The sequence below is a fragment of the Carassius auratus genome, unplaced genomic scaffold (genome assembly GCF_003368295.1).
Source record: "Carassius auratus strain Wakin unplaced genomic scaffold, ASM336829v1 scaf_tig00021055, whole genome shotgun sequence".
In the NCBI taxonomy this organism is placed as follows: domain Eukaryota; kingdom Metazoa; phylum Chordata; class Actinopteri; order Cypriniformes; family Cyprinidae; genus Carassius; species Carassius auratus.
In genome coordinates this window covers 205,516-231,053 of record NW_020525080.1, presented here as the reverse complement: position 1 = coordinate 231,053, position 25,538 = coordinate 205,516, and the positions used below count along the sequence as shown (strand labels likewise).

Below are 25,538 nucleotides of genomic sequence, written 5' to 3'. Positions count from 1 at the left end.
CTTAAGTGACTAGCATTGCATTCAGTGTACATGTATCATTTGTTGTCTTTGATACCCCACAATCCTGGCCATTTATTTCCGTGGCAGTGGAGCTAAAAGCAGAACTGTCTTCTGAGTTGCAGTTGGTGGATAGTTTGTGTATAAATGTTTGTTTTGACCAGCTTTTTAGTATTGTAGTTATTAAATATTTGCTTAGTTATTACCGAAGCACTCTTTGTTTTGTTCAGTGAAATGTTCTGTTACATAAGAAGTCTGTCCAAAGTCAGTTTGATCAGGTATTTTTGAGCGCAGCTGCTGTCTGTGAAGTCAAGGCATAAATTCAGCTAGCTTACATTTACAGTATTTGGTAGTCAAAAAAGTCAACGGATGACCATTACTTGCGAAGCAAAGTTCTGTGAACATTTTACTATCCCGTGAGGTCATGGGAGACGGTTTATAAATGTTACTCTGGAGCACAAAACCAGTCATAAGGGTAAATTTCTTGAAATTGAGATCTGAAAGCTGAATTAATAAGATGTTTTATCATTTTATGATAATACTTTATAACAAATATTTTTTTTAATAGTCACCAAGTAATTACTTAACTACTTAAGCGCAATACTGTATATACAGTATAAAGGTGCATCTCAGTTAATTAGAATGTTGTGGAAAAGTTCATTTATTTCAGTAATTCAACTCAAATTGTAAAATTGTGATGATTTTGGCTCACATTTAACTAAAACCCCAAGATCTCAACATGCCAATCTCAACAAATTAGAATATGGTGACACTCTTCACAAGGAGGGTAAACCACAAACATTCATTTCCAAAGAAGCTGGCTGTTCCCAGAGTGCTCTATCCAAGGATGTTAACAGAAAGTTGAGTGGAAGAAAAAAAACATGTGGAAGGATATGATGCACAACCTACCGAGAACACCGCAGCCTTATGAGGATTGTCATGCAAAATCGATTCAAGAATTTGTATTTGAACTTCACAAGGAATGGACTGAGGCTGGGTTCAAGGCATACAGACTTGTCAAGGAATTTGGCTACAGTTGTCGTATATCTCTTGTTAAGCCACTCCTGAACCACAGACAACATCAGAGGTGTCTTAACTGGGCTAAGGATAAGAACTGGATCTGTTGTCCAGTCCTGTTTTCAGATGAGAGCAAGTTTTTTTATTTCATTTGGAAACCAAGGTCCTAGAGTCTGGAGGAAGGGCGGAGAAGCTCATAGCCTAAGTTGCTTGAAGTCCAGTGTTAAGTTTCCACAGTCTGTGATGCTTTGGGGTGCAATGTCATATGGTGGTGTTGGTCCATTGTGAGTATGGCTCTGTGTGACGTTAGATGGAGCAGAATTTCCTTATATGGGTCCTAAGGCACTTCTGCCGGAAGAGCGCGCGCTCCCGTATAGCAGAGCACTGAGAGCACAACAGACATTCATTCACTGATCAGAGCGAGAGCGTCGCGAAATGTCACAAAAGGAGTGTGTTTTTGGTTGCCAGGGCAAGACAACCCTGCACAGATTACAAAAAAAAAAAAAAAAACAGCATTAACACTAGAAGCGCCAGAATTCCAAAACTACTAGAACAGCCGTGAGCGGTCATTTTGACCGCTATATTATAAACGCTATAATCTCTAAATAAATTGCCCAAATGAGAGATTAATGTATTAACTGTGTTAGGATATCTTTTAAAAAAACAAATAACACCAACATTTACATTTTTTATTTAGTTAAAAATGATAATTATAAATTTAGAAATATTCGCATCATTTCATAGTAAAATGTAATTATTGCATATTCAGTATTTCTCTGTATTTATTTTACATAACTCAGAACAACAAAATAACATTTAAAATGATCTATTTGATTATGAAAAAAAAATGTTACAACATTTATGATACATTATAACACAGAACATAAGCTGGAAACAAGCACACTGTAATCCCAAACAGTTGTACTAGCTCATAACTAATAAGGTCATAACAGTCAAATGTCGTTATGCAGTTGACCAAACTATAAAGTTTTGAGCTCTGTTGAGATTTGTGTCACTTTAATTGAATAGGGCTCAGTATTTTAGAGTTAATTTGTGTGGAACGCTCAAAAAGTTTAGGAACCATGTATTAGCGTCATGACGTTATCGACGTCATGACGTATTGGTGGGTGGGTCTTATCGCTCCCTCAGGAAAGCTGAGTCAGCCATCTTGAATTTGCCTTGATGCGGGTGAAGTTTTGGCAAGCTCATGTGGATGTGGAACACAGTTTAATTTGTTTTTAATTGTTTATATCTGTTTGGAATGCGTACTTTTATACCCCCGCTTCAAACCACCACCACCTCAGTTATTTTCATTAGTCTTATTGCTCTCATTTTCTTAAGCGCTGTCTTATCATCAGCCCTGATTTGGTAAGTAACTCTAACATTTTTTTATATATATATTATATATAAAATAATTACAAATCCAAGTAATGGTAATTTAGAAGTTGTTGAATGTGACAAATGCGTTAACGTTAAGTTACCTTACTTAGTTCATCTTACAGCAGTGTAACGTTATCAGCGGGTTTCCTGGATGAACTACATTACCCATAATGCATATTTGCCTGGGACATTGACGGTTGAGGAGAGTTTTGAATTCTCTGGCGGAGTCCGAAAGCATAACGTTATCCCTGATTCCCGCCGTTTTCGCTGTTCGTCGTTAATGCATGTGCGTACTTTGAGTATAACGTTACATATTTAAATAAATGTCTGCGTTATGCAGTAAATATTTTACTTTGGGTTAGGTCGAGCTGTGTGTGATCGCGTGTAACTAAACAACATAATGTGAGTGTGTTATCATGATGCTAACCAGCCCTGTGTTTGTATTTCGTAGGCTCAAGTGTGTGGTTGTGAGATCTTCTCGAAATAATTTTAACAGTTCAGGTAGGATGCATTATGAAAGAGTGTTATTAACAATTGGTTTATTTTGTGTTTCCACAGTTATTATTTTGCTATTTATTTCAATCTTTTTATTTCAATTGATCACTTGAACCCTTTATCAATACTTTGTTAAAAACAACAACATAAATAGCATATCTATAAGCACACAACTTTATTTTTTTAATTTTTTTTTGTTAATAACTAACTTGCTCATCTTTTAACATTTTCATTTTTACTATAATGAGTGAGTGAGTGAAGTGACATTCAGCCAAGTATGGTGACCCATACTCAGAATTTGTGCTCTGCATTTAACCCATCCAAAACGCACACACACACACACACACACACTGTGAGCACACACCCGGAGCAGTGTACAATAAATGTATTTGATAGATTTGGAGACTTTTTTATCTGTGTATTCCCTTTTTCAAATTTCATTTATCTATGTATTATTTAAAAAATTTTTTTGAACATTAACAAATCATCTTTGTGCGCATGTTGTGTACAGATATCGGACTACAAAGAGTGCTACAGAGAGTCAGTGTTTCACTATCAGACAGGTGCCAATAGGTGAGTTTTGTAAATTGTGTACTAATTTGAATTTTAAATGATTCGCAAGGTTTAGATTTTTTTCAGAAGAACAGAATTTAATTACTGATGTGTTGTCGGCTGGTTGGCATAATCATTTCCCCCCTTGTTCACAATTGTTCACAATGATCACCCCCATCAAAATATAAAGAAAGCTCGAAAAGCTGAGGTCAACTACATCATCAACCTATCAAAGGATCAAACCCCAGCCACTCTGGAAACAATGAGAGAAGAAATCATACATGAAGTCGAAAAGACTGAGAGAAACCATTTAGTCATAGGCAAGCTAATGACCGCAACCTATGCCCTTCGTCGCCAAGAAATCGTTGGAGCTCTTGTAGCTCCACGGGTGAGAGACGTCGTGGATAGATGGCCAGCCCTACTTATGGAGTCACAGGTAAAAAAAAAAAAAAAGAATCTTTCTACATCATTTTACGGTTCTCCCTGTTGAGAGCAATTAATCAACATGACTCTTTAGCATGTCCACTTTGAACATGATTGATTTTTCCAATATTTAAATGACTGTTTTTAAAAATCTAAATTTTCAATAAATTCCCCGAAAAGCAAATGGCAGATGTAAAAGTTGACAACACATCACGCTGTGACAAATTTTTGCCATTCACAGTAAACCAAGTATACAGAGGTTAATTAGATTAATTTCCTTTAGATAACATTGTACTGCCTGTTTTAAATGAAGGACAATTAACTTTCTATTTTGACCTTGGTTCTGACTCATCTCTAATAGAATTGCCCTTGGTTTTGCTACCTGTCAACAGAAAACTTCTTTAAAATACATTCACAATTCTGTTCCTAATTTATCTTTGTGCATTTCTGTGTAATTCTGTCCGTGTACAGGTGTTTGCAGAGTTCCACCGAATCAACAATGTTAACCTGCGCAATCAATTCTACAAGGAGCTGGACAGACACACGCCTAAACTCATTACCTTGTTCAGAGACAAGGCCACCAAGACTGGCAAGATAGCGGAGGAGCTAGCCAGGCTCATGATGATTTATGACCTTCAGGTGAATTTTTAACTTTGCATGATTCAGAAACAGATTATTAACAGATTGTTTGCAGACAACTGTAAGAAGCCATCGTGTTAATTGCCCCGACTCAAATTGTGAGGTTAAGTGATTATGCCATGAACACAACATTGTCATCTCATAGGAGATAGATGTCTTGACAAGATGTTTTCTATCAGAAAGAGGAACCTTAAAAAGATACCTTTTCAGCTTCAATTTGAAGAAGTCCAAATAACTACTGTTTATGTGAAATTTGATTTACAATTTGACGGTTTTTCCTTTGAGTTAAATTATTTACAATAGAAAGTTTTAATTTTAAAAATGTTTAACTGAAGAAATGATGACTCAAATACTCAATCTACCATCTATAACAATGACCACCACCAGAATATGGAGCTATTTAACACTTTGATAAAGTGTTTGCTCTGTATTTGTGTAATTACTATTGTAATGGATATTTTTTGTACATCTAGGAACAACGTAATGTAAATATAAGACGGGCACTCGTCCTTCGTGCTCTTCCTGTGTACCTGCGTGAAGATGCCTTCAAGTTCTTCAGGACCTGTAATGTAAGTGTACTGGCCTAACTATCGATCCCTTTGCTTAGCTATTCAATCAGCTTGAACTGAAGCACTAAAGATATATACATATTGAAGCTTAAACACATGACATCACTCAAAGAACTCTAGGAGAACCAGGGGGGTATTCCAGAAAGCAAGTGAAAACTCAGAGTGAACTCTGATATGAGGGAAACCCTAACCCAGGAACAGCTGCTCTGCCTCTGTTGCATGTGGTGGAGGTGAGCACCACTTCATGTTCATCTACTCAGGAGGATGTTAGGACACAGATGTGTTAAACAGCATCTGTTGGTGGTAAAAGCTACAAGTTAAATTATCCACTAAATAAACTTTTACTTTAATATGTGAAATAAAAACAAAGTGAGGAGCCATTGTGAGACTGTTTTTATATTTCATTTTCAACTGATTTGAATGAAATAAAATAGCCTTAAATAAAACATTGAACAACATTCAACCACTTCCTCAAAGGCTAATATAAAATAAAGTGATGTTAAATTCAAAATATAAAGACGAGCGCATCTAAAACTCTGTCAGTGATTTTTATTATGGCCGCAGTCAGAAAATGTCACCGTATGGGAGCTCCATTGATGATGAGTTTTTACTAGTCGTCAGGCACGAGCTCAACTCTGAGTTAACATACTCCGAGTCGACTTACCTAACTCAGATCAGCTGTTCTGGAACTGAAAACTCAGTTTCACTTCACAGGGTAAGTTAACTCAAGAGTTCAAGGTTAGGCTCAGTTTGTTGAACGTCCTTTCTGGAATATCCCCCAGGACCTGTTTTACTTGAGTTGTTATCCTGCAAACTGATGTGTAGAAATTACATAAATGAAAAGGTAAGTGTAAATCATTCCACTAAACAAAAAGTATGCTAACAGATAGGTGTGAAACTAACATAAGATATAAGCCTATGTAAAGAAAATAGTTTAAACATGTAGCTTAGTTGCAGTCTAAGTGCAAAGTGACAGTAATGTCTAGACATCATTACCATGATTTGTATCCTTGAGGAGCTGAACTCATTCATGTATTATTTGTGTTTTATAGTCAGCAGATTGTCCAGACCTCACTGACACTCCGGTGGCTCTCCTGACAGTCGTCACGGATGACACTATTAATGCGGCCCTCTTCAGCCCTGAGAGCATCTGTATCGTCGTGGAGGATGAAATACTTGTGAGTGGTCCCACGACTCTGGCTGACTCATTTCTCCTGCTCTTTGGGTATGTCTATGCACTAGACCTACAGTACCCAAAGAATCTTGAACTTACATTCACATTTATCCAAAAAGTTGTGATGTGTCTTGAGGACAACAAACCACTGAAAGGGCGTCTACTGATGCTGAAGAATGATTTGTTTAATGAGTGAATCACTCAGGATGGATTATTTGAGTTGAGTTGAGTATTGAGAAAGTCCCTCCCTTTTTACAAATGTAATAATTTGCCTGTTCTACCTCAGATTTAAGATCTGACACTGTTTGCCTCTTCTACCTCAGATTTAATACATTGATTAGGACATTGAACTTGATGTTGCCAGTTGAAGTACAACCAGTACTTTATTTGAATGTTTTATTATTGACACATATTGTACTTTAAAAAACATTTTGTTTTTATGCGGTCATTTTCTTTTTTTTTTTAATTTCACAAGCACTTTTTGACTCCTGCTCCTTTGATTTATGCCTTTTAAAAAGTGCATTGTATTAAATAAAAAAAGTTGTTAAATTGCCACTGTGGTGTCACTTTCATGGTTTCTAACATTATTAGCTGATTGTGTAGTGGGCCGACATCAGTATTTCAGTTTAGAATTAATTTTGAGTGCATCACCCACATTAAGAGTTAAAATTTATTGAAAATTTTGAATGTATTTCCCAAATTATATGAGTTGGAAAATATTGAAAATTGAGTGTATTTCCCACATTATATGAGTCGGAAAATTTAAGTGTATTTCACACATTATATGAGTTGAAAAATAGTGAAAAATTTGAGTGTATTTCCCACATTATATGAGTTGAAAAATATTGAAAAATTTGAGTGTATTTCCCACATTATATGAGTTGAAAAATATTGAAAAATTTGAGTGTATTTCCCACATTATATGAGTTGAAAAATATTGAAAAATTTGAGTGTATTTCCCACATTATATGAGTTGAAAAATAGTGAAAAATTTGAGTGTATTTCCCACATTATATGAGTTGAAAAATAGTGAAATTTTTTAGTGAATTACTCCCTAATTATAAGTTGAGAAATATCAATATTTATAAGATAACATTGAGATAATTTAAGGCAACTGGAAATGTAATTTTTATTTTATGTAAACTTAAAACATTTAAAAACATCACTTAAATGTTTTTGTGTAATCTGTTACAAAATAATTTTTGAGTTCTGTGAACTTATTAGGGTTTACAGTGCAGTTCTAAAGTTAAAAAGAGTCACGAACGAAGTTTGGAACCATAAAACAATTATGCTACAAATTCTATATTAAATAAATCTATATCGTGCTCGGCTATTTAAGATTCACAGTCAACACAAGTTACTTCTGTTCTTCTCGCACAATTTCCACACACGGGTTTGTGGCATTTGCAGCAGGTGTCGTGCGTTTTATTTTGTTTGCAGATTCTCCGCACCTGGCACTGTCTCCGTTTTGGTGTCAGTTGCGGGGGTTGATTTTTTTTGGTTGGGACCTTGTGTCAACTGCGATGCTGCCCTTTTTCCCTCCATGAACTCCGCTCTCAGCTCCTCTGGCAGTCGCAGCAGGAACTTCCTCCGGGCAATTTTGCTGCTGGTGCAGTCCTTGAAGAGGATGTGGGCATTGATTCCAGCAAGGTCGAGGATGTTGTAAAATACAGCCACTGGCCATCTACGCGTACCGCCTTTCACAGAGTATGCCCGTGCCATCTGATCTAGGACATCCACCCCATACTTGTAATAGGTCACAGACTCCGGCTTTGCTTTCGGCCCATCGGTGATGCCCACGCTTGTGTGCACGGAGCTCAAAATGCACACATTCTTCCTCGGCTTTCCCTGGTATATCGTGAGCGTCGCATCCGCACATTTTAGCACTTTTGTGTTATACAACTCCGCTTGCTCTTTTGCGGAGGGGGGCAACTCGCGCTTACTTTTTCCCATCTGGTTCCCTAATCTCCGAGGAAGGTAACCGCCTCTTTTTCCTTTTTACGGACTCTGACTCACTCTCTGATGAGGATGAACTGTTGTCTTGCACCCAGGAAAGGTCGCTGTCACTTTCCACCTCAGACAGCGCCCCTGCATCAGAGTCATCACTGTCCAGATTGTGAAGCATTTCCAAGGCCATGGCAAAAGTCATATTTCTCTTCATTCTATTATTTGTATAAGACATTTTCTAAACGCTCCCTATAAACTCTTTATAAATTTATTTTTTAAAAGGCAATAATAATTTGTAGTCCAAGAATTTGTATTTATAATCAAATGAGCATATGCTAATAGTACTGGTGAAGCTGACAGAGACAATAAACCGCGGGGAAGAACAATAGAATCGTGCGAGATTTAGAGCGGTCAATATGACCGTTATGGCTTTAATAGGTAGAAATGCTCATATTTTTTTTGCCTTTTATGTAATTTATATAAAATCTATTGTAAGTAAAAATAGAAACACTTTTAGGAAAAGTCACAAACCAGCAAGATTGTATTTTTTTATTCAACAAAGTTATTGTACATATACATTTCAAAACGGTCATTTAGACCGTCATGGCAGTTCTAGTGTTAAGGGACCTGTGGATGGAGTTTATTTTTACAGAGCATCAACGGAGTTGTGCAAGTGTTTTTGTTTGTTCCCTGCATTTCGAAAGATGCTTGTTTTACAAACAAGGCCCAGTTTGACGACGGATTTGCGTATCGTTTATTTCTTAAGGATGATGCAATCCCAACGAAAAAGGGTCATGATCGTGAGTTGGAACCGCAGGCAGTGAGTAAAACTGCTTAAAATATCACTGCCTCCTTGTTAGTGCGTCCCCTCCCATGCCGGAGTTATGAAGGATGCAGTGCTACTCTATAGGTACTCAAGATTAACAGGATATTGAGTGAAAACGAGCATTTCACCCCCCATTTAACATACTTTCCAGAAGGTCAACAATTTACTTTTTTTTTTTTTTTTTTTTTATTGGTCATATGAAATATTCTAATTTTAAATTACTTCAGTCTGTGTGCACTGAATTGGTTTAATACACGAGTTTAACAATTTGAGTTGAATTACTGAAATAAATTAACTTTTCCATGACATTCTAATTTATTGAGAAGCACCTGTAGATAGATGCTTTAGAATTTACACTTAATAAATAACTGACTCATCTTACCAAGATTTATTTGTCCAAAAATGCCTGGTTTTATTTGTTACACCATTATAATCTTCCAGTTTCTGATTTAGGTAGAATATGGAATCAGCCATAAAGGGCTGTTAGAAAGTGGATACACATTTTCATATTAATATGGAAGTCTAATATGGAAGAAATGTGTTCAAGGTTCATTGAATCATTCAATGCTGAGTTTCCCAAAAGCTTCGTAAGACTAAGAAGTTTGTAAAAACGATTGTACAACTGATTTTAATATTACGGTCTGTTTCTAAAAAGCATCGTAACTTAAGTAGCACTTAAAAATCATCGTAGATCTACAGGTGCTCTGGAGTAGTCGTAAAGCCCTAAGTGCATCGTAAGAAGAAAGATTTATGAAGTTACCTGCAGGACAATCGGATTACACTTTTAACTTGATTCAAGTGCAATGTGATTATAATATAAGGATTTTACTGTGCTTTATTGTACATTTTATGACTTGTTTTCTTTATTTTTTTATTAATTAAATTATTATTTTTAAAATAATAAATATAGAAATACACATCTAAATTAAACGAAAGCACAAAAAAAATAAATAAATAAATAAACGGGTGAAATAAATAATGTTGGAAATTCTTCAAAGCCTGGGGGAAAAAAAATGTAAATTACTTACTGAAGTGCAAAAACACTATATATTGGACCCGGAAATAATGTCTCTCTCTCTCTCTATACTTTATACAAAGTATATTATATATTACCATGTAAAGTATAATATTATACAATTTAATATAATATAATATTGTATTTTATTATAGTTATTATATCCAAGTTGTCTGTCTGGAACACAGCATTAGGTTAATGTCAATAAACAATTGTATACTAGAATTAAAAGCCATTCTATAAGGTGACATTTCAGCACTTGCAAACTTCTAAGTAGCACTTAAAGCACAGCTTTTTGGGAAACATACGTGAAACAATAACGAACGATCGTAAAATTACTAGAAAACATTCTTAAGTGCTAAGATGAATTGTTATCAGGGAACCCGGCCAAGGTTAGTATCAAGTTAACAAGATGACATAAAAAATGTAAAGCTGCTTTTTATGTATCTGGTTGGTGGTAAGGTTCACGACCCTCAATGTGGGAGACGGTACTTTAAAATCCAATCCTATTTGCAAATATCTCCACATCGCCAGATCTTGTCCATTTTTTTTTTTTTTTTTTTTAAGTCTTATCTTCAAAAACAGAGCATCCTGTTGGGCTAACGAGAATAAGCAATTAAACACACGTGGCAGTTCACTGTCTATTAGCATATCAGTTATATCCTCCTCATGGATGTTAACGGATTTCCCTGAGGTCTGGATTTACATTATTAGGAAATGTCTCATCTCATTCCCACTTGCTTATCTCAAAGATGGGGGCTCAAATTTGTTCTAGATTTTATTTATTTATATATTTATTTATTTATTTATTTTGCAAAGAAAAAATATTTCTCCATGCTTTAGTCATAACTTAGTAGGCGCAAATTAAAGCTCTGCTTCAAAGCATTTTATTTTCATAAAGACTTTTATAGCTATTTTTGAAACAATTTTCTTATACATTAGGTCATTTCATTCCAATTTTTACATGGCAGATTGACATTTTGAATATTTCCCTCTGACGAATACCAGGAACAGCACAGAAAGGCATTGTGTTATTTTTCTTTGAGAAATGGACTGGCATTTGAACAGGCTGAATAATGCTGTGGGTCTCTTTCTTTGTGGCCAGCAGCTTTATTCCCTCCTCTCAGAACACAACTACAGTCAGCTCTAGTGTAAATCACTGCAAGTCACACTCACACTCACATCAGTTACCACTTCCTTTCTTTTTAGCACGTTTATCCAAACGATTCTCAAATCTAGACATTGTTTTGAACATGCTAATCTAATTATATTTGTCTATCTCTAACCCCTAAACACATCTATACAGTATGTGTGGGATTTAAATATAAAAATTATTATTTAGTAATAATAATAAAAATAAGAAGTATCTTATGTTCATCAAGGCTGCATTTATTTGATTAAAATACAGTAAAAGAGCAATGTTGTGAAATATTATTACAATTTAAATTATTTGTTGTTTGTAAATATATTTTAAAATGTAGTTTATTCCTGTGATTGTACAGCTCAATTCATAGCATCATTAACCCAGTCTTCAGTGTCACATGATCCTTCAGAAACCTTTGTAATTTTCTGGTTTGTGGCTTAATATTTTGGAGGAAAAAATAAGACATTTTTAATAAACTGATATGAAAATTTATAGAAAGTTCAAAAGAACATCAAACATCAAAACTTTTGTAACATATCTTTACTGTCACTTTTGATCTATTTAATAATGATCAACCTTGATGAATAAAAGTGTTAAATCTTACTAGCCATACATTTTTCAGCTGTACTGTATTTAATTAAATATTCAGTGGATTTTTATGCATATATATATTCCATATGGGATGAATGGAAATTCATAGACGCATTTCCACCCAGGAACTAGGGAATTTGGGCTGGTACTCGGTGGGTTTCCACCGCAGGAACCAGGAACTAAATAAAGTTCCGGGGAAAACAAATGCCCCTTAGAAAGTCCCTGCTGGCGAGGTTGTACTTTTCCAAACTTCCGTAACTATCAGGGACAGGACTTGGGCGCTTAACATGCTGATTGGTTGAGTTCACGCAGCATTGTGATTTCAACCACCATTTATCTGGATCATTTTCAAAATATTACTGTAATTGTGTCATGAAATGTAATTTTAAAAGTATTTCAGGCAAGAATGTAGTTGTTTAAAACTCAAATCGGCGGTTTATTTATAAAGACAGTGCCTTTTAAAAAAATGTGTATCGATTTATGAGACAATCAGCTCCACGTGATTAGCTGGAACTCAGTACTCATGTATTCGCCGAGAGCAGTCTCGACTTGTCCTTCTGACATTTGTCGCTGACTCTGATATCTCTTTAGTGGTTAAACATAAAATATATTTCGTTTTGGGACAATCTAACCGGTAATCTTTGGTCTGTATTCAATTTATCTATATGTTAAAATTAAAATAAAAAGAGGCAATTGATATAATATTTAGTTTCATTGTAATGGCTGTATATATACACATATCCCTGAACTAAGTACATTTCTGTGGCTATTATTATGTTTAAATGAAAACTAAAGGAGGCAGTGGTGTTTGATATCTATCCTATTTCATTTTATTGCAAATATAAAGAGAGGAAAATTGCAGTAGCCAAGGCGAGCTGACTGATGTCATCAAGTACGCTGCTGTTTTCAGAATTACCAGATTTGTCCAATCTACCAAGGAAGCTAATCCAAAATTTGCTTAGTTTATATTGAGAAACTTACACAGTCCTATGTTTTTTTTTTTTTACATGCCAACTTCTGTCTGTCAGTGGATTAACAGCTTCCTGACAGACAGGCAGCAGCTAGTGAGGCTGCTAATACTCCCATGCAGCACCTGTACGATCAGCACTGGAGCCCCCCAGGGTTGAGTCCTCTCCCCACTGCTCTTCTCCATCTACACCAACGACTGCACATCTAAAGACTGCTCTGTCAAGCCTTTCTCTTTTTTTTTTTCTTTTTTTTGAAGTTGTTCACTGATTTTCTACCTATTTAACACCGTACAAGTTTACAATTAAAATTTGCACACATCATACCTATGCATCATAATTGTCTATATTATATTTAGTTTTGTTAATTTTTATATTATTCTTATTATCAGTGTCCTGTCTTGTCAGTGTCATTCTGTTGCACTGTGGAGCTTCTGTCACTGAAACAAATTCCTTGTATGTGTAAACATACCTGGCAATAAAGCTCATTCTGATTCTGATTCTTATAAGAGCAGAGACAATGATTCCCTGCAATGAGAAACCAATAGGGTTTCATTAAGGAGGGGAGGGTTCATCTCTGCCTTTTGTTATGTATCATTCAGCATTTAATGGCTGCTGTCGATCACAAAGATAAATAAATTAAAATGAAAGAAAAGGGGAGAGGTGTTACAGTATTACGAGCAGACTCACGGAAATGTCATGCAACTCACTCTTAATGAGCACCTTAAGTATATGAACTGGATGTGAGAAGTCTCTTGGCTTTAATAGCCAAAGCTGAAATTAATACATTTATATTTTCAACTATAAAGACAGATTACTTTTCCTTTATTCCAACAATCTTAGTTTTTGAATGTCTCTTAAATTTCAATGGTTTCATGCTCAGGGCAGCCAGTAATTGACTGCACATAATAAATTGTGGTTGGCACAGATTTATCCTCACTGCTAGTGAACCCATATTTAATGCAGTCTGGGTTGTATTTTACCATGCAGTGGATTGTTCATGGCTTTTGAGGATGAGTAAAAAAAAAAGGGGGGGGGGGGGGTAGGAGCAAAAGTAGAATGCTTAAGAACGTGTTTACCCTTTTCATGCAGTTGGCCTAAAAAAATATATTTTGGCTAAGAGATGACAAACACACGTTTTTAACAGACACTTTCTTACCAAAACAACTTCAGCAAATCACATTACTTGCATTATTTTTTGCTGTAACTGTCAAGTGTTGTTTATTAAACTGACCTTGGAACACAGTGTAAATGCATTGTTCACAGCTCATTATGTTGTAGCCGGTGTGTACTATCTTCATGAGCAGGGGGAGCTGATTGAGGTTGTCTTAAAAGCTTTACATTCAGCTTCCCCGGACCCATAAGACAGGAATTTTCCAAGCCATTTTCATTCCCAACAGAACATTCCTTGCCAAGATACAGATTTCAGAAAGTCTTCTGCCTCTGATGTTCTTTAACGCTGTGAAAGTTATTTCATCAACCTCATGCAAAGTTCCTTTTTCCCATTTTATTTTATTTTTTTACTTTTCTAAGATATTTATTAATATATATATATATATATATATATATATATATATATATATATATATATATATATATATATATAATATTTAATTATTTATTTGTGTTTGTATATTTAATTGTATGTAGATGCATAATCTTAATGCATGTAATCTATCATAAATATACAGTACTGTATGTTAAATGTTTTATTTTACTTTTTTGTTTAAATATATTACATAGTTTGTGTAACTACAGACTATATTATAAACAAAGTGTTAATAAAAACAGAATGTAATGATGTGGAAGTTTCCTATTTCAATATTTTATTCAGAATACAACATATCAAATGTTTAAACTGAGAAAATGTTTCATTTAAAGGGAAAAATAAGTTGATTTTAAATTTCATGGCATCAACACATCTTAAAAAAAGTTAGGACAAGGCAATGCTTACCACTGTGTGGCATCCCCTCTTCTTTTAATAACAGTCTACAAATGTCTGGGGACTGAGGAGACAAGCTGCTCAAGTTTAGGAATAGGAACGTTGTCCCGTTTTTGTCTAATACAGGCTATAGTTGATCAACTGCCTTAGGTCTTCTTTGTCACATGTTCCTCTTTATGATGCGCCAAATGTTTTCTATGGGTGAAAGAACTGGACTGCAGGCTGGCCATTTCAGTACCCGGATCCTTCTTCTATGCAGCCATGATGTTGTAATTGATGCAGAATGTGGTCTGGCATTGTCATGTTGGAAAATGCAAGGTCTTGCCTGAAAGAGATGATGTCTGGACTGGGGCATATGTTGTTCTAGAGATGCAGGCTTCTGAACTAAGCACTGATAACAACTTGGGTTGTCCTTGTCCTTTTTAGTCTGGATGACATGGCGTCCCAGTACCTCAGAACAATATTCTACTTTGCCACAGTCCATTTTAAATGAGCCTTGGCCCAGAGAAAATGCCTGCACTTCTGGATCATGTTTAGATGTGGCTTCTCTTTTTACCTATAGAGTTTTAGCCGGCAACAGTGAATGGCATGATGAATTGTGTTCACCAACAATGTTTTCTGGAAGTATTCCTGAGCCCATATTGTGATTTTTCACTGCGATGCAGTGCCGTCTAATGGCCCGAAGATCACGGGCATCCAGTATGGTTTTCCGGCCTTGACCCTTACGCACATTCACACTGGAGATTGTTCCAGATTCTCTGAATCTTTTGATGATATTATGCACTGTAGATGATGATAATTTCAAACTCTTTGCAATTTTTCTCTGAGAAACTCCTTTCTGATATCGCTCCACTATTTTTCTCCGCAGCATTGGGGGAATTGGTGATCCTCTGCCCATCTTGACTTCTGAGAAACACTGCCACTTTGAAAGGCTCTTTTTATACCCAATAATGTTGCCAATTGACCTAAAAGTTGCAAGTCCTCCAGCTGTTCTTTATATGTACATTTAACTTTTCCGGCCTCTTAATGCTACCTGTCCCAACTTTTTTGGAATGTGTAGCTCTCATGAAATCCGAAATGAGCCAATATTTGGTATGACATTTCAAAATGTCTCACTTTCAACATTTGATATTTTATCTATATTATATTGTGAATAAAATATAAGTTTATGAGATTTGTAAATTATTCAGTTACTTTTTTACTCACAATTTGTACAGTGTCCCAACTTTTTTGGAATCAGGTCTGTATGTGTGTGTGGCAAAATTAGAAATTGTGGCCCTGTGGAGCTCATATTCTCACATATGATAAATCACCATTTGTTGTCTGTGACAAAAAGCCATTATACTCATAATGCTGGTATATCCAAGTAGGAAAACATTTGCATAAACTGTACACACTGCACAAATAGCTTGTTTTGATAACAACAACAACAAAAAAATAATAAGAAGAAAAATAATAATTTAACTATAATAATAATAAGTAGAACATTTCTACTTTGCAGAGAAAATCCATCCACCTCACAGGTGTGGCATATCAAGATGCTGATTAGACAGCATGATTATTGCACACGTGTGACTTAGGCTGTAAAGTTTTATCACACAGCACAATGCCACAGATGTCGGACGTTTTGAGGGAGTGTGCATTTTGAATGCTGACTCCAGGAATGTCCACCAGAAATGTTTTCTGTGAATTGAATGTTCATTTCTCTACCATAAGCCATCTCCAAAGGCGTTTCAGAGAATTTGGCAGTACATCCAACTGGCCACACTACCACAGACCACCAGCCCAGGATATCCACATCCAGCATCTTCACCTCGAAAGATCGTCTGAGACCAACCACCGTACAGCTGCTGCAACAATCGGTTTGCATAACCAAAGAATTTCTGCACAAACTGTCAGAAACCATCTCAGGGAAGCTCATCTGCATACTCGTCGTCCTCACCGGGGTCTCGACCTGACTGCAGTTTATCATCATAACCGACTTGAGTGAGCAAATGCTCACATCCGATGGCATCTGGCACTTTGGAGAGGTGTTCTCTTCATAGATGAATCCTGGTTTTCACTGTACAGGGCAGATGGCAGGCAGCGTGTATGGCATTGTTTGGGTGAGCGGTTTGCTGATGTCAGCGTTGTGGATCAAGTGGCCCTTGGTGGGGGTGGGGTTATAGTATGGGCAGGCGTATGTTATGAACAATGAACACAGGTGCATTTTATTGATGGCATTTTGAATGCACAGAGAGACCGTGACGAGATCCTGAGGCCCATTGTTGTGCCATTCATTCACAACCATCACCTCATGTTGCAGCATAGTAATGCACGTCCCCATGTTGCAAGGATCTGTAAACAATTCCTGGAAGCTGAAAACTTCCCAGTTCTTGCATGGCCAACATACTCACTGGACATGTCACCCATTGAGCATGTTTGGGATGCTCTGGATCAGTTTATACGACATCGTGGTCCAGTTCCTGCCAATATCCAGCAGATTTGCACAGCCATTGAAGAATAGTGGACCAACATTCCACAGGCCACAATCAACAACCTGATCAACTCTATGTGAAGGAGCTGTGTTGCACTGCGTGAGACAAATTGTGGTCTCACCAAATACTGACTGGTTTTCAGACCCCAATACAGTAAAATTGCATTTTAGAGTGGGCTTTTATTGAGGCCAGCCTAAGACACATTGGTGTAATAATATATATATATATATATATATATATATATATATATATATATATATATATATATATATATATATATATATATATATATATATATATAGCTGTGTGCTGGAAGGAACAGGAGGATGTGCCTATATGCTATTAGTGGAAACAGTATGTTATATTTGTATACAGCACAGCAGTCATTCTCAACTTTCACTTCAGGACCCAGATTGTATTGTACACCTTTCTAAAATCATTCCTGTAATTATTTCAGTAATCATTTTTATAGTAGTATCATTAAAGATTTTTGATCACAAACACATTATGAAATATTTATATAATTTATCTAATAAATTAATATTTATATAATCTTACTCTTCAGTCTTCACGGTCACACGATCCTTTAGAAATCATTCTAATATGCTGATTTGTTGCTGAAGAAACATGTTTTATTTTACAGTTGAAAATAGTTGAAAATGGCAATGAATTGTGAAATTCGCAATACAAAGTTTGAAGAACAGCCTTTGTTAGGAGCACTAATCTTTTGTATCATTAAAAGTAATATATTCACTTTATAATGAAAAGTGTTGACCTTCATGAAAAATTTTATGATGGTCCTTGCTTTAAAATGTAATGATATAAAAAAAAATAATAATAAATAAACATATCCTTAAAATCACACATGGAAAGGTGCTAATATTAAAGAGGTCATATGATGCGATTTCAATTTTTCCTTTCTCTTTTGAGTGTTACAAGCTCTTGATGCATGAAGGAGATCCGTAAAGTTGCAAAGACTAAAGTATCAAATCAAAGAGATATTCTTTATCAAAGTTAAAGGAGTCCTATGGTGCTTTTTTAAAGTTCATTATATTGTGTATTTTTTGTAACATAATTAAAAAAAAATAATAATAATAATAAAATATATATATATATATATATATATATATATATATATATATATATATATATATAAATACTGTACATCATTAAAGGTTCTCTATGCCCCGCCTCTCTTAAACACTTGGGCCCGGTTTCCCGATAACGCTCACTCTTAGCGCGCTAAGAAGACCTCAAAAGATATATCTTACCAAAGTTGTTTATGTTTCTACGTGTGTTCCCCGAAATGTCCCTTAGGAAATTTCTTAGCACGCTGCCTCTTGCGTCCGACGTAACAAGAGCGCTGTCCAAAGTGAGGGTGCTGAATTAGTTGGCATCGATTGCTCATGAATCAATTTTCCACTTCACGCGATGGTGCAATACAGCGTTAAGAAAGACAACACGTTCTATGCAAATGAAATATTTCTCAAATTATTATAGTAACATTTATTTGAACATATTTTAAGTTATCAGTAGAATATAGACTATAAATTTAATTATCAAATGGTCAGTAATATGTTCACACCATATGTTGTGACGGTTAGACGAACGGGGTATCCCTCGCTAATCATCCACCCTCATTATCCCGTTGTGCCACTTGTGCCGCCTCTTCACATGGGTTTAATGACTTATAAAAATGATATAATACACTTTTATATTAATGGTAAGGTACTTTACAATCAGAATTGATTGGCAAGCAGCTGCAGTTACTTCTGTTTAATGCGGTATTGATTGCAATTGGTTTATGTTTTTAATAAAAAGCAACCTATCTACAATGAACAGAGAGAGAGAGTTGGATACAAAATATGCTGGGGAAGCAGCGTAAAAAAGGGCACCAAGCCTCTCGTCAGAGGAAGTTGAAGTTTTGCTGGACCTTGCCATGAGGTCAGATATCACACCCCTATGGTCCACTATAACCTGCACATTTATGGCCGCGTATCTCTTTCACGATATGTACGCCTGATCAATCACTGATGGATTGGCAATAGGGACGAGTGTGCCATCCACCAGGATGCAATCCCCGGCATGGCGCAGAAGGGCGTTGGTGACAGTGTGGACGCACCTCCACACAAAGGTCTTGATTAGGCCGTAGCCCTCTCCCACGACCTCGATGAATCTCTCTGTAGCAAAAAAAAAAAAAAAAAGAAAGAAAGAAGAAAAAAAATAAAGTAGCGCTAGGCTTCAGGGCTTAAAGCAAAATTCCGCCACGTTTGCCTGGCAAGTGCAGGTCTGAGAAGGTCCAGCAGCTCCATAATGAGCTGTCTTGGGAGGCGATTTTTTTTTTTAATATAGCCACGTCAGGAAAAATGTCAAAAGGGCTTCAGTTTTGCCGAATAAAAAAATTGACATGGACTAAACGGCTCCACGTCCGGCTCCGTCTTTGATTCAATACAAGGACACGTTGGATCGCTGCTATAGTTGGTCGCTTACTGGACACCACCATGCTTACCCATTTATAGATCTTAGCCATTTAGAGCCAAATTGTTTGCCAGATTTTAATTATCAAAAAATTGATTGCCAATTCGCTTTAATTAGTACATTACGAAAAAGCCTAGGCTAATTACCACCATATTAGTTCTGATACCACATAAAGTCACCTTCATAAATAGGCCTGTATCCATTGCGAACATAATTTATTATGAGTCTTAAAAAATAACATAAAATCATTGTTGAGCCTCAACATTGTCAACATACCATAGTTTGACTTGTACTTCGCTGCGCTGATTTCTACAGACTGCTGTACAGTAGCGTCTTGAGCTCAAACAACGCTAAGAGAGAGCTTACGAATGGTCCAGACCAACCTTGCGAAAGTGTGACTTACAGAAGATATACTTAGCGTACGAATGTGTCGGGAATCGTGCCATGAGGTTAAGAGAGAGGTTAAGGAATAGGTCAAGAACTACTTAGCGATAAGAAAGTTTTGGGGAACCGGGCCCAGTTTTCTACAAAGTCCCTCCTTCCAACAAGCACAGTCTGCTCTGATTGGCCAACTGACCCAGTGCATTTTGATTGGCCTAACACCACAAGAACTTGTTGGAAATATAACACCCTTTCCATAATTACGAGCTTCATCTTTCAAAATAAATGTAAAGAAAGTTATTATTGTCCTTAGTTTTACCATCAGTTCAAGCCCGGAAAGGGAACAGAGTCGCGTGACAGACAGTGTTGAAGCTCGTATGCGTTTTTATAGTAGATGCGCAAAACTCTGCATCTGAACATTCAATAGCAAATACTTAAACTAATAACAAAACACACTTACAGTAGCTGATTCAGAAGTGTCAGACTGTTTGTAGCAAATTCAGAATTACATCCTCTCCTAGGTTCACGAAATGGTCATCCATAGAATGCGTTGCTGTTCTGTTGTAAGCAATCTTAAAGATTCCTAAATGCATCTACTTTCAGAAGGCCAAAAAAGTGCTTTCACCGATATACACACAGCATCTCCCTGAAATGGCTGCTTCAATACAAATTGCGGCAACTGAAACAACGCCTTCTTTCTTTGGGTGGCATTACGCAAATATTTCCACATAGTGATGTAGACATGTGGGGCGTGTTTGAACAAGCCGTGTTTTATTTTTTTTGGGGGGGGGGGGGGGGCATAGCAGAGTCTTAAAATAATATTATTCTAAACCACCAATAAAAAAACCACACACACACACACATTGTAGCTAGCACATTTTTTTTTCTTTTTTTTCTATTCTTTGTTGAACATGTATGTAGTTTTGTCAGTGTTGTATATCGCACTTTGCCCAATTTTGTTAATGGTTTTGGTTATTAGGCTGCTCTACCAAGTGACCAATTGACCATAATACATTTGAAATTGATTGGACTGTTTTTTTCTTGTCTTTTTAAAATTCTCTTTTTAAAAGACCCTTTGGTATTACAAATGGCACTGATAAAGTGAATGTGATGATAATAACCAGCAATGACATACTGATGGTTTAAGGAACTTGACAACATTTGCTGGAAATTAATATGACAGTCAATGTAACTGTGACAGCATAGGAAAAAAACCTGCCTAAGTTAGGGGACTGACACAAAAACATTGTCAAAAACCCATCACTTTGGAATTTACAGCTCAGCAACTGTTGTGGCAGTAATGTTTCCTCTGTGTCATCACAAATTACCCAACCATCCAGTTCAGCGACAGATTCAGTGAAATTGGTTCCCATGTGATTAGATTTTCTCATCTCCCACACACAGTCCTGTTTAAAACTCTGCTCTTTGTGTGAGGTAATTAACATGGTATTACATGGCCTCAGGGCCACTCCAGGGGCCCTTGCGAGAGCCGTAGCTAAGCTGCAGTGGATGTCATTGTCCACCTGTCACACTGCTGTCTGAGGCTCGAGACTATGATGTTCATTGTTCTGTATTTTACTCCACATTTAACAGTGTACTTATATGGAATTCTGTCAGAAGGGCTGTAGCAGATTCGCTGCCCTAGATATATGGCATATTTTCCTAGTAACTAGGGATTTTACGTCACTTGTAAATGTCATTTGCATTAATTAAGACTTGATAGTGACTGTGCATGAGGAGGCTTGAGTCATCATACTAGTAGTACAGAGTCATTTGTGTAAAGGGACAGGCAATTCATTAGAAGGAAAGACAAAGTTATTGTGTGAAATCAAAGGGTTCTCACACTGCAGAGTAAGATAATGTGAAGTTGTTGTTTTAAAATATTAGATAGTGTAAAAATTATATCACTACTTTTCCTCATGTTGATCCAAATCCTGTATGACTTTTTATTCTTCTGCTGAACACAAAATAAGGTATTTTTTTTTATACAATGAAAAATACTTGAATTTAATTTTGTTGTATAATATGTATATATATAAGGTGTAATTATGCCTGTCTACACCTGATATGTAGGGCAACAAAACTAGATTCCTCTCACATTACAATCAACAGAGCTGTCTATACTGGAAGCACCCCTTTTTGCCTTCAGCTCATTGACATCTTTCTATTTTAACGTACTGCACAGCTGGTCTAGCCACTTATTCTTTACTGCAATAAAATGTCTTTATTTGCACATCTCAAATGTGTTATTTGATGGCTGTGTATTTTAGTCTTTATTAAATAACTTCACAGTTTGTGATGTTTCTGGCCTCTTAATGAGACTGCTAACTGCCTGATGTGCAGTTGCTCTTTTTCAAGAAACAGAATTTCAGGCATCATTAGTTCACTGAACATGTAGAGTAGTGTGCTGCTGTAGATAATAACTAAACTAAACTAGAAAACTAAACTAACAAATGTGCACTGTGATTCATTCTACATGTTAAATCGTTCTATCAGTAGGTGGCGCCAATTGACTGTCTTTATGAGTGAGTCAAAGAATCATTCACTGTACTGATTTGTTTAAATACACTGGTTTATTCAGCATCAATTCAAGTGTCTTCTTTATTTGTGAGTCATTGAATCATGCATTCAAATGATTCATTTGAATACACAGATTCATTCAGGAGCAAAAAATTACTGCCGTGTGTTGTTCGTCATACAGAACATATTTTTTGGATGAGAAACATGGACTGTGGAATGGGAAAAGATCCCAGGAAGACTGTAACAGAAACGCAGCTGTAACAGACTACAGGCCTGTGGCTCTAATGTCTGTGGTCATGAAGTCTTTTGAAAAAAGGATACTGGACCCTTCAGTTTACCTAAAAAGCAAAAAGGTATGTGGATGATGCAGTAAACATGGGACTGCATTATGTTCTGTAACATCTAGACAGACCAGGGACTTACGTGAGGATCCTGTTTGTGGACTTCAGCTCGGCCTTCAATACTATCATACCAAATCCTCCTCCTGCCCAAACTAACTCAGCTCTCCGTGCCCACCTCCATCTGTCAGTGGACCAACAGCTTCCTGACAGACAGGCAGCAGCTAGTGAGGCTGGGAAAATACATATCCAACACCCGTACAATCAGCACTGGAGCTCCTCAGGGCTTTGTTCTCTCCCCACTGCTCTTCTCCATCTACACCAATGACTTCAAATGTAAAAACCCCTCTGTCAAGCTCCTGAAGTTTGCAGACGACACCACACTCATTGGCCTCATTCAGGATGGTGACGAGTCTGCTTACAGACAGGAGGTTAAAGAGATGGCTGTCTGGTGCAGTCTTAACCACCTGGAGCTCAACACACTCAAAACAGTGGAAATGATAGTGGACTTCAGGAGAAACCCCCCTGCTCTCCCCACACTCACCGTCAAGGAGAGCACTTTGACTGAAGTGGAGTCATTCAGGTCCCTGGCCACCACCATCTCCTGGGACCTAAAGTGGGACACTCACATTGACTCCATTTTTAAAAAGGCCCAACAGAGATTTTTAGTTCCTTCTCCAGATGAGGAAGTTCAACCTGCCACAGGAGCTGCTGAACAGACTCTGCCATCACTGAATCCATCCTCTGCACTTCAAAAACTGTCTGGTTCAGCTCAGCTACCAAATCTGACCTCAGAAGACTACAGAGGGAAGTCCGGACTGCTGAGCGAATCATCGGTACAACCCTCCCTTATATACAAGAACTTTACTTATCCAGAGTGAGCAAAAGGACCCCAAAGACCCAGCACACTTCCTCTTTGAACTGTTGCCATCTGGTTGACCCTACAGAGCTCTGAGCACCAGAATGACCACCGGAACAGTTTCTTCCCTCGGGCAATCCATCTCATGAACTCGTGACAATAACTGTGGAACACACAACACTATTTATACACTCATACACTTATGTATCTAACACAAACACTTAGTCTACACTTCAAATTTGCACATAATATACATGTATACAAAACTGTCTCTTGTAATGTACCTGCACATACAATTGTCAATTTATATATTGTTAATCCTTATTTACTTGTTCTATTTATTTTTTTATTTTTTATTTTTTTATTATTATCTGTGTTTTTGTTCTGTCACTGTCATTCTGATGTACTGTGGAAGCTTCTGTCATGAAAACAAATTCCTGTGAAAACATACCTGTCAATAAAGCTCATTCTAAATCTGATTCTGATGAATATTGGACCCCGCTGACTTACATTGTTTGGACAAATATACATATTTTCAAAGCATTATTTTTGTTGTCTACAGTAGTCAGTGACATGAGAGTGAGTAGATGGCCTGCATTTGTGCCTAAAATGTAGAAAAAAAAAGTTACTAAATATCTAAGGGGGCATGAAGTGGACATTCAAATAGTCTTTATTATTTACACAGATAAGAGTTAACTCCAATAAACACATACTTGAAGTTTCATTACTCAAAGTAACTCCCCAGTTTAATATATGAGTTTTTAGTTGCTATCCTTCTAAAACGGCAGGATATGAAATTGCTCCAGTCACGATGACACGATTTTACACTACACATCTCTTAACATGAATTTCAGGATGGTGTGCTCTTAACCATTTATGTCAGCCCATCAATCATAAAAGCACTACTGCCGTGAGGGTACGATTTCGAGTCAGACCATCCGTCATCGTTCTGTCCCTGAATGTAGACAAACTGCATGGTGCAGCACAGCTGTGATTACCTGAGGCAAGGTGGATTTAGACATATTTAACAATATCTTTGTCTTCAATTAAACTATTGTAGTTAAAGCTGCAGTAGGGAACTTTTATAAAAATATTTGTTAAACCTGTCATTATGTCCTGGCAGTAGAATATGAGACAGAAAATCTGTGAAAAAAATCAAGCTCCTCTGGCTCCTCCCAGTGGTCCTATTGCCATTTGCAGAAAGCCATCCGCTCCCGGTAAAAAATAACCAATCAGAGGTCCGGTAACTTTGTTTGTGTTCAAAATTTAGAAAAATGTATATAATAAGCGGGTACACCATGAATCCGTTTTCCAAACCGTGGTTTTAGCTTGTCCTGAATCACTAGGGTACATCTATAAAAAGTGTTTATATTCGGACTATTTTAGATTGCTTCGGGGGTACCTCGCCAGAGTAACCCAGTACCTTTGTGATTCTTCATAGACATAAACAGAGAGAAGTAGTTCCGGCTACAATGTTCTTCCGCAAGACGCAAGCAGTTCTGTTTATTAACCACTAGAGCGTCAAAAGTTCCCTACCGCAGCTTTAATTCAGATGTTACAGCATAAAGGACATTTTTAGCTTACCTGACAAAACTGTTTGTGCTGTATCAGTTGCCAGCATTTCTTAAATTTCACTCGCCAATTCTGTTCAAACCATCTGAAATAGAATACACATTTCCGCCTTTATCTTAACCAGTCGCAGATCCATAAAATTGCATGTTTCTTTCAGCTGTGTGTGCTGTTCTGCTGGGAATGCAGATCTCAGGTGGAGGCGAGGGGCGCCTAAACGAGACGCTCCTGAGGTTGCAT

The 25,538-nt window shown here is 36.7% G+C and overlaps 2 protein-coding genes across 8 annotated transcripts in view; both read left to right on the top strand.

Annotated features, from left to right (window-relative positions):
- The window catches only part of LOC113076735 (thrombospondin type-1 domain-containing protein 7B-like), a 181,116-nt gene that overhangs the window by 48,226 nt on the left and 107,352 nt on the right, over window positions 1–25,538 (top strand). The gene's annotated exons all lie outside the window — the stretch shown is intronic.
- On the top strand, window positions 1,916–6,801 carry LOC113076736 (uncharacterized). Of its 6 annotated transcripts, none has more exons than XM_026249432.1 (7): window positions 1,916–2,382; window positions 2,846–2,895; window positions 3,401–3,462; window positions 3,636–3,877; window positions 4,336–4,503; window positions 4,977–5,072; window positions 6,125–6,801. In XM_026249432.1, the coding sequence occupies exons 4-7, from the start codon at window positions 3,704–3,706 to the stop codon at window positions 6,440–6,442; spliced, it is 756 nt and encodes a 251-aa protein (XP_026105217.1). In that variant the 5' UTR covers window positions 1,916–2,382; window positions 2,846–2,895; window positions 3,401–3,462; window positions 3,636–3,703; the 3' UTR covers window positions 6,443–6,801. The 6 variants fall into 6 exon arrangements, with proteins under 6 accessions (XP_026105217.1, XP_026105213.1, XP_026105216.1 ...); XM_026249428.1 differs by having other exon boundaries at window positions 3,632–3,877; XM_026249431.1 differs by lacking the exon at window positions 1,916–2,382 and adding an exon at window positions 2,559–2,680.